We start from the raw sequence: 10,087 nt of genomic DNA, 5'->3' as shown, positions 1-10,087 counted from the left end.
TTTCCTTTTTGGCTACCTGCCTACTCTCGCACTGGAAGAGCTGCTGTACTACAGAGGTTGGTTAATGTTTGCACTTGCACAGATCCTGGACGACAAAGACACTCAAATAGTAGAAATTAAGCCTCACAGATGAACTGTCAGGGGAAAAGAAAACGTTTTCCCTGAGGTGCACCATGCAGTGTGTTTGACTGGCACTTTGGCTCCCTTTCCTTCACAGGGAGAAATACGAGATGCATAATCTGTTTGTACTCCTGACTTGTTCCCATCCAATTAGAGCATTGTTTCAAAGGACTCCTGTCCTTAAGTAGCAGTATAATCCGATAGATCTGCATAGATGTGGTCTGGGTTATGCCATCTTCCAGCACCGTAGGCTTCAGAGTAGAAGGTCATGTTGTCTTTCAGAGGGGCTGAGGGAATCAAGAGATGGGAAAGGTTTGTAGCTTCAGCGGTCATAGTACTGTTTTGAACACTACAGTACAGTGCTACAGTAAAAAAATGAATTTGGCACCCTCAGCTGTCTAGTCTCCTGTTCTGCCACTGTACCAAGTAACGCCAAAGAAGAATACGAAGATCACTGCCCCGCTGTGAACCAGGCTAATGGACAACTCCTAAATACAAGTTCCTCAGATGAAGGCTGGCCTGGCTTGTATATTCATGGCCATGGCCATGAGTGCAGCATACACTGAAAAGCAGAACGAAGTCTGGGATTTTCAAGGGGAGCTCAAGGCCTTCTCCAAAACAGTGAAGTGTACACATTAAGGCAAGAGAGCCACTCCATGCTGTAGTCACATGCTGTGTGGAAGCTGTAATCTCACAAGGACACAGATACGGCCATGCAAATATCGGTTATGCCTATGCTAACAACCACCGTATGTTCCGGGAGCTCCTAAAGGGCAGTTAATCTAGCTGCTAATGCATGTGAAAGCTTGTGCTGAAGAAACTTCATTTCTTGTGCATTCCTGTTAGCCAGGAACATGCTACCTGACTTGAGAGCTGAGCACGTAAGCTGCCAACTTCTTGGTTTAAACCTTTGGAGGTGAAAAGGAGAGAAGCTGCCTGCCCCACTAGGGACAGACGTCACCATTGCAGACAGCAAACACACCAAGAGGGTGGCAGGCATTGAGAAACCAGCTGCATTTTCAACATCCCCTTCAACAAAACCACCCCTAACATAGTCCTTAGAACAACCAGGTTGAAGCAGCATAGGTACACTTACCTGCGCTATCACCACTGTTCCACTCAGCATAGCTTACCTCGTGTTATGTAGCGTACAACATACTGTAAATGAGTTGTAACTTACCTCAGATGGTGAACGCAAACCTAAATGCAAAGTGTTAGAAGATAATTGTCTCTGCGCCTGCCCAGCACCAGCCTGTGCAAGGCTCCTGTGTCAGAAGGCTGACAGCAATATTCCAGACATGGGGGAGACAGAAAGCAGACACAGGAGAGGAAATGTGGCAAACATCTTAAGAGGAGGGCTTGTCTTAATGGACTTTTGTCTTTAATAAATTCAATCATGTGTAAAGGCCAAACTCCCTAATACAGCCTGAAAATAAGAACCTGTCTATGTTTCAAGACCCATCAATAAGTACTTTCCCAAGGCTACTACCTGTACCGGGCACTTGGCTTGGCAGGTGCTCAGCATCGCTGGCTGCAGAGAAATGCTTGACCAAAAACCGTCCAAACTTGTGCCAAGAGCAGTGCCGGTCCTTTTGCACAGCCGGGCTGGGGGGACCTCAGAGAGAGGGGCCCTTTGTACAGCCCTCAAGATGACTCTTGGTGCCAGAAGCGACCTGGCACAGGAGCACAGCTGAGTCACAGCTGCAGCAATTACACTAATTGTCCAAGGGACAAAACAATTGCACTTGTCTGACTGGTCAGGGCATGATGGGAGCCCAACACATTTTTCTTTGTGAAAGCATTTTGCCTTGAAGTAAATTTCCAAACCAAAGTCCCTTTAACTCCAAGCCTTTCCCAAGTTCTTCCTGGCAAGTGCGATTTATTCTTCCTAAAAAGGAGAGTATCTTCTTTAAAAGATAGGTTCCCCAGAAGAGTGAGATCTCACTGTGGTTGGCGGTGAAGGAGGTAACCCTGAACTTCCATTACGCTGTGACGGGAATTGAGGTCTTAACTCCAACTAGCTCCCCCAAAAAAACCCCAAGGTGCAGTCCAAGGTCCCTATTCCTGGTTACACCTCCACTCCCCATCAAATGAGACTGACTCAGTTACTGACTCGCTCCCAGCCCTTTATGAGCCGGGTTTTCTGACCCCTACCTCGGGGCCCGTGCTTCCCCACAGCACGGCTCAGTAAGTCCAGTGGGAGAGCCGGAGAAAGGCCTGTCTTGAACTTGCTGGGTTCACAAGACAGAGAAAAACTGTGATTGCTCACACCAGGAACTGGACCCACACTTGCAGATAGCCAACGCGGCACACAGAGCTACACGCGTGACTCAGAGCTGCACTTTGCACCACCTTCAGAGGTCAAAATAATCCAGACTTATGCATAGTTACATGCACTGGACTCTCTGCAGGTGCAAACCCAGCATCAGGCAAGAGCCCCAGACACTCCACTAAGCTTCCACAGGTACAAAGCAAAGCAAGGGACCACTCCCTCCCATTGCCCATGGGAGCCATTGCCAGCATGGAACACACCAACCACTACCAGCAAGGGGAAAATCCAGGGGTTTCTGTCTTTGGGACAAAAAAAATCAAACAGCAAAACTGACAGGGAGAGGTGACTCTGCCCCAGAAGGCTGCAGCATGGTGGGGCTGGAGGAGCCCAGCAGTCTCCATGGAACTTGGGGGAACTCAGAACCAGTATCTGGGCACCCCAGTCACCTTGGTCACACTTTGGTCCAAACGCAGCTCCGTGGCAGTTTTCCCTTCCCACCTGGTGTGAGTGAGGCCACAGGGAAGAGAGGGACAGACGTCACCATTGCAGAGGACGGGCGTGTGTCCCATGGAGGGGACGGGCTCTCGGGATGAAGTGGATGGAGCCAGGGCAAGGGATGGCAGCAGGGACTGCACAGCCGGCCAGGTGAGCATGGGCAGGGAGATCGGCATGTAGTGAGGGCAAAAGAGAGCCCAGCTTCAATTTGCACCTGAAATGTGGTTTGGGATCAAACTTGCAGAGAAATAATCTTCCAAGAGAGCAGAACATGACAGAGAGGAAAGAACTTCTTTTCCTACACACTTCAGTATGTTTTAAAAGGCAACATAAGCTTGTGGTTTGTCAGTTATGTAAGTGTTGCTTTCCAAAAGATGAGTGGAGGAGTCACCTACACAAATGTTGACACAGGGAAAACAGCCACTGCCCTTTGCAAGTGAAAATATCCCCCTCCGTGGACAAGGGAGTTGCTCAAGAGGTTCGGTGGCTGAGGATTTGGTTTTGTTTTCAATCTGGCTTTGCAGCAGGACAGCCACAGCACCTTTGCCATCAATAAAAGCTGCGGATGGAGCAGAGTGGCACTACAATGAGCCCATTGTAACCACATATTTCCACTTCACAGGTGACTGCCAGCCTGTATTTGATTAACGCCATTAGGAACGAGTGGCCATTGTTTACCTTGTAATTTATTAGAGGCAGGATTTCCAAAAGGAGGCACCTAATACTTATGGACTTTTAATTATAATTGAATATCTAGCTTCATTAAGCACCTCTGAAAACCCAGTCTGAAATGATTTGGCAGGAAGAGAAATGTTTCTAAGCCTTAGAGAGGGTTTGTCCTTGGCTGGTTTTTAAAGAGAAGACGCACAATTTGTTTGAACGGGGACACTAACCTGTGGCTTTGGCAATTTGTAGCCCACAGAGAAGGATCTGGCTGGCACAGCGACGGAGGCAGCCTTTGTAACGGGCGCTGAGAGTGCTCCACCATGCAAGACCCTGCTCATCTGCTGCGCAGACGGCCTTGATCAAGACACCTTTAAAATTGTGAGATACTGAACAGAATTTAGCAGCAAAAGTAGTCAGTGGCATCTCAGGTTCTCAACAAATAAAACCCAGGAGTTTGGCAGAGGGAGCTAAAAAGCAGGACAAGACACTTCATTCTGTAGCTTTCCTCCACTTCTGAAAGCTTTGAACTCATCATTGTTTTCCAGTCATCTGGACATTCAGCTTAGCTTCCAAAAAACCCAAACAAACACCACAAGAAAACCACAAAAAAATCGCCACAAAACAGCAACAACAAAATACACATTTCACACACACGGTTCAGTTTTTTGAAACAAGTACTGCTACGTTATCCTTTCACGTGACACCATGTGCTCGTTCCTCGGCATCACTTAGGACGCAGCCCCAAAGCTCCGTCTCACGCCATCCTCCCCCACCATGGGACAGGACCTTCTCACCCCTGGGGCATCAGGGCACAACCCCACACAGCCCCAGGCACAGCCCACTGCACGCAACCGACACAAAAAAGACAGACAAAAGGGAGCGCATCCAGACCAAGTGTTTTCTCCTGTGTCATGCGCAAACATTTGCAACACATCTCAGGTTTGGCCATGGGAAGAAGCCGTGTGAGGAAGGCAGCAAAGGAAGTTCCCTTTTCCCCTCCCTGCAGAATAACAGCTCTTCTGTAGCCTGGAATTTATAGCTTTCACCTTACAGCCTTAAAAAGAAATTCCCAGCCTTGGAAATCCCTCAATTCCCTTTTCAAGTCACCTTCAGTATGATTTGCTCAGGGTGTCACCAACCTTGGCACGTGGAGGAGTGACTCCCGCTGAAGGCCCGTGTCAGCTCCCCCATGACCACAGGGACACTCATTGAAGTACAGCGCTCTCCCAGCCAGCTATTTCATCAGATAATTTAGTGAAAAGGAATGCCTGAGACCTGGATTTGAAGTGCTGAACGCCTATGCCAACACTTTTTCTTCACAGTGCAAGGAGCTGTTGAGACCCTTTAAGAAGTCACTTAGGAAACTGCACTTGCCCCAGCACCTCCCCACAGAGAAAAAACTGAAGTACATCAATGAAAGTTTGACCATAATCGGAGACCGCATCGATCTGTTCCTCCAGCAGTACTGCAAAGCCTCAGAAGTCCAGCACTGGCAGAGGTAAGTGGTGCTGCACTGGTGACCCTCCCAGCACGATGGGCTCCTGCCCCTTAAAAGTTTTTAAGTTTGAGGGAGGGGAAAAAAGCAGGGGGAGTGGGGAGAACTGTGCAAAGGGTTACACTTGCCACGCCAGAACTAGGGAGCAGAATGAGGAAGAGGACAAAGTTTTTCCTTGCATACGCAATCCATGTCTTTCTTTTCTCAAGGAAGTTCTGGCAGTTCGTCTCCCTCTTCTCAGACATGGAGGCAAAGCAACTGCAGAAGCTCTATAAGTACATCAAGAACAACCGAATGGATAAGGTTAAGGTGAGCAAACAGGAAAGGAATTACCCCACAAGACGTTTCCGCTACACTAAGGGGATAACTATACCATGCAGCTTACATGGGCCGATCTATGTCAAGGCAGAAGCCTACAACTGAGAAGTCTGTTTAACAAGGGCCACAAATCCTGCCAGTAGAGCCAGCGCTCACCGTCAGGCGGGCACTGAGCTATTGCAGCCACCAGCACCTCTCCCTGCCTGGCTCTGGGAAGCCGAGCTGATGTTCCCAGCGCCGTGGTTTACAATTTTTGGAGCCATTTACTGATCTCCTATTTCTAGTCCTGCTTTACTAGACCAAGTCTGATCCACAGTTTTATCCGATGATATTGGTGTTAAACTTGAAAACAAGCAACTAGTTCAGGTAAAGCACGTGTTTGCCAAAGCTGGTTTCTGTGCCTGAGCATCAGCTACACGAGGAAGTGGTAATGAACAGTTTCCAGAGAACGCCGACTCTGACGGGTTAACCACACTCACAGCCGACCATAAACATATCTCCTGAGCAAAGGCTGAGTACACTAGGAAGTTCAAAGGTCCACAAGAAACACATACTTGAAGAGACTTATTAAAAAGTGATTTAAAACAGATCTACAATTAAACAAACAAAAAAAGTCAGCTAGGGAATTGGTTTGAGTAAATTAGAAAAGAGCAGCAGGCAAGACCTTGTTGGGTTACTGGGCCACTGCTTCATGTTAAAAAGGGAGCTGTGGTCATCCGACAGCTGGCAGTGATAAGGCCAGAAATAAGTTTGACGCCACAGGTAAACACCTCTCTCCTCCAGTTAGAGAGGAAGGGAGAAGCTGGCCACACAGTTTTTGCTTTTAGTTTAGGGGAAGCAAAGCCATTTATTTATTTTTAAATAAGGTATTCCAACAATGAGGAAATCAAACCTATTGTAAAGAAAAAAAACCCACACCAAACACAAATTCCTGTTGCTGGCATGAGATGCCCGAGATAATTAGGAGATATTAAAAAAAGCAACTGGCAGCTTTGGGAGGCGGGTGGTGACAGGCGTTGTTGCTCCCTTAAACTTGTGAGCGCTGCAGAGGGGGAAACTGAGCTTCATTTCCAGCCCAGCCTTTCTCGGAGGCTCAGCTGAGCCCAGGACACGACCTCAGCTGAGGACAAGCCCCGCAGGACACGTGCTTGAGCGTGGCTCCCCACAGCCACCTCGGAACAACTATTAAAAAGCAAATATCCGCCCTGAAAACACCTGCCCATACTTTCACTCCCCTAAATAAAATCCATAACCAAACCACGCAGTTCCACTAATTCCACATCTTCCTTCCCAAGGAAGGGGGAAGGGAAAAAAAGACGAAAAATAAAAATAAAAATAAATTAAAAAAAGAAGGAAAAAACTTGAATGGTGGGCGACAAGAATGAGTCACGCTGCGTCGTGCGCTATCGGGATGCACCGGCACGTGCTGAGAAGCTTGCGCCAACCTGCAGCCAGCAAGAGCCTGCTGGCTACATGGCACTGGGGACGAGGCTGCCTCCGAAGAGGCCGACAGAAGAAGTGACAAATTCTGCCGTTATGTAACGGTTGACAAATGCCTTTTGTTATGCAAGACAAGTGGGAGAAAAATCAGCATCTTTGCCCTTTGTGGGAAGGGAACAGCAGTCGGCTCCCTGCTAGAGCATAAACAACAGGCTGTGGATCCGGGGGGGACCGGCGCGTTCCGCACTACAGAAATAGATTATTTGGAAACGCCTTATTATTTAGATGAGTGAGCATAAAAATACAGAATCAATATGTAATTAGTAAGCAGTTGAGGTAGTCAGCATGGTAATTTGATAATTTTGTGAGTTTTGTTAAAGGAGAGAGGCTAGTGAGCCGCCAGCTGCTAGCCTTGCTTGCCACTCAGCTCAGATTGAGAGATTTGGGATTTAAGCTTCTGTTTAATTGAAAAAATAAAACCCTAACCACAGCTGAATTTAAACACTGGTACCAATTCTCTGTTTTCAGACTTACTGAAAATACCAGACCAGACCCACTTCCCGGCTCGGAGCTAGAACAGAGCATCATTTTCATTTGCGATCTGCTGGCTCCCATAACGCTGCCAAAAGCCGTAGAAACCAGCCCCACATCTCAGTCTGAGAGAATAAAGAAATAAGTCTTCTGGGCTATCCGAGGCTCTGGAAGTTAAAGGGAAAAAAAAAAAAGTCAAACAGCACAAGCATTGGCAGCACAAAAATCATTTTTCCCCAGGATTGCCCAGGAAGATGTGGCTGCTCGCCACCCATCTCTGTGGTCCCACCACCCTCAGGTCGCTCAGCGCAGGGACCCACCGCCCCCTCAACCATCCTCTCGGAGCTCGGGGTGCCACAAAGCGACAGTGACATCCAGTGGCAGCGAACGCCCGTCCGCAGCAACACCCCCCCCTCCGGTGACACCCGCCTCAGCCTTGGCTCCAGCGCAGCCACCAAAGGGCACGGGCCACCACTGAGCATTTCCCCAGCCTGCCTGGAGAAGGAGCCTTCTCGCCAGCGTGCCCAGATGGGTTCTTGCTTACAAACACAGATTTGAGGGGCTTGGGTAGCGCGGGCTGGGCTGGGCTGGGCAAGAATGCGCAGAACCCTTGGCTTAGCGGAGGCCACAGCGGGGTGGGAGAGAGCCCCGGATCTTAGCCGTGAGGAACAACCACTTCACGGGGTGAGGATTTGTGCAGATAGTACAGTCATTTCTCAGCTCATCATTGCTGCCACCCAACAGGACCATGGTTATGCAAGAGATATTGCCCAAGCATGAGTCAATGTGTGGAGTTTGCTCATACAAATATCTCTAAAATTGTTTTGTTTTTTCTTTTTTTTAAGCGATTATGCTGTCCTTCAGAAAACCCAGATCCAGTTCCAGAACTCAAAGAGAAGAAACTGGAACAGCTTTATGCCAGTTGAAATCTCCACAGAGGTGCAAGAGACCTGCAGGAAGACCAAGGTCAAAGAGACATCACCAACACACCCACGAAGGCACTGCCCAGCAGCAAGAATGACAGACAAGAGGTACTCGTGCAACCAGCGTCCGTTTGGCACCGAGCAGGAAAAGCATTTTCCTGCTCAAGTAGAGCCACCTCCCCGTGGTGTTTTTGCAAGAGGATCAGCAGGGGAAGACGTGATCAGTGGTAGAGCTGGGCAGGCTGAACTGCTGTCTCAGAGGAGACACGGGAGTAGGAAAAACAGCACCAAGAGAAGCTACTACAGCATAAGGAGGTAGTAAGGAAGGAGAAGACATCCTTCTGTCAGCCCGCATCACTTGGCGTTAATTAGTGTGCCTTCACCTACCAGTCTGGATGCTCGCAGCATAGTTGTGGTTTGCCTTTGGGCCCACCCCAGCAGAGCCACACACGCTTGTCTTCTGGAGCAAAAATGCAGCCCGACCTGTAGCAGGCATGTTTGCCAGCCGGAGTCACAGGTGGCCTGTTTACTCCAGCCAGAACTCCGGCATACGCAAACCCCACAGGAGGGATGAAAAAGAGACGTTAGAAGCAGTTGCTGACGAGATGGGCTTTGCCACAAACAAGTGCCACAGGCTGCCCACGGAAGGAGGATTTGTCCCACATAAGCCTATTTTCAAGCTGCTAAAATGCAATCACATGGCCTGTGGGAGTTCTCATGCGCTCACAACCATCTCGCTTTTCATCTCTTTTCTCCCCAGTCTATTTACCTCTAAAAAAGTCCAATCTGGTATGTAAAAGCTCCGAGGGAGCACTTACAATCCAAATTCATAAACTAAAAGTCAAAAAAACCAAGAGCTAGCTAGACAGTGTGATCTGGGAGGCTGCGTAGGAGTCCCACGCTAACCTGCCGGCTGTGCAGCTCCAGGCAATCCTCCTGCGCTTGTCTGCTCCCCTGTAAGTGCGGGGGAAACCATCACCCAACCGACTCTCACGTAAATAAACGCACCAGAGATGCAAAGCGCACAAAACACTAAGAATTTGTGCAATTTAAATGTAATGAGTATGGCAAGGGCTTGGGATTTCTGGTTGCTTGAGAGCCTGGGTGGTGAGCCCTCAGAACCAGCCTGGTGTTCCTACAGCTTTCTGGGAGGAGGTATTTGTGGAACTGAACCACATGCAGAATCCACCCAGTAAAGCCCCCCAGGACAGCTTGGGCACGCCAGCGTCACCTCATACAGCACATACAGCTCCTCAGGGAAATCATGCCTTCCACTTATTTTGGGGGTTTTTTTGGTTTTTAAGGTTCCCTGACAACTTTGGAGGTCAACAGAAATCAATTAATACAGGACCATCACCTCACCGAAAAGCAAAGAATAAATACAGTCTCCATGGTTTCCCGAAACCACCAAACACTGAAATACTTGCAGCGTCATAGCAACAAGCTTCGACTGAGGCAAAATTAAAACTGTGCTATTTTCAACCATGAGATCTTATTTATTATTATCTTGGAGTTTCCTAACAGCTGCGCACCAGCATCAAGACTTGATCAAGGATGTGCAAGTCTCAGACCTATCTTTACTACCTCATTCTTCCTTTATAAGCCCCAATAATGGAAGCGCAGCGTTTGTAAGGCAGCAGGCAGCTGCTCCTTCCCTCGCTTCGGCAGAAAGCCTCTCCTGAGGAGAGCGGGGTCTGACCCCTGTTCGCTTCTACTCAAACACACACAAACCCTCCACACAGTCAGCAGCAGGAGGGAACGAAAGAAGAAGGCAAGAGCAGCAGTGTAGGGGAAATATTCTGGTTAAAAAAAGAAGTTTCATAACTC

At 48.6% G+C, this 10,087-nt stretch overlaps 1 protein-coding gene across 1 annotated transcript; it reads left to right on the top strand.

The window, feature by feature from the left end:
• Positions 1–2,959: 2,959 nt before the first annotated feature.
• On the top strand, positions 2,960–5,471 carry LOC104280714 (chromosome unknown open reading frame, human C17orf64). The gene is made up of 4 exons (XM_009878452.1): positions 2,960–3,037; positions 3,803–3,931; positions 4,876–5,051; positions 5,258–5,471. The coding sequence occupies exons 1-4, from the start codon at positions 2,960–2,962 to the stop codon at positions 5,469–5,471; spliced, it is 597 nt and encodes a 198-aa protein (XP_009876754.1).
• The last annotated feature ends 4,616 nt before the right edge of the window (positions 5,472–10,087 follow it).

Source organism: Apaloderma vittatum, unplaced genomic scaffold (genome assembly GCF_000703405.1).
Source record: "Apaloderma vittatum isolate BGI_N311 unplaced genomic scaffold, ASM70340v1 scaffold9601, whole genome shotgun sequence".
NCBI lineage: Eukaryota > Metazoa > Chordata > Aves > Trogoniformes > Trogonidae > Apaloderma > Apaloderma vittatum.
Note: the sequence above shows the minus strand (reverse complement) of the source record. Positions and strands in the feature narration are given on the sequence as shown.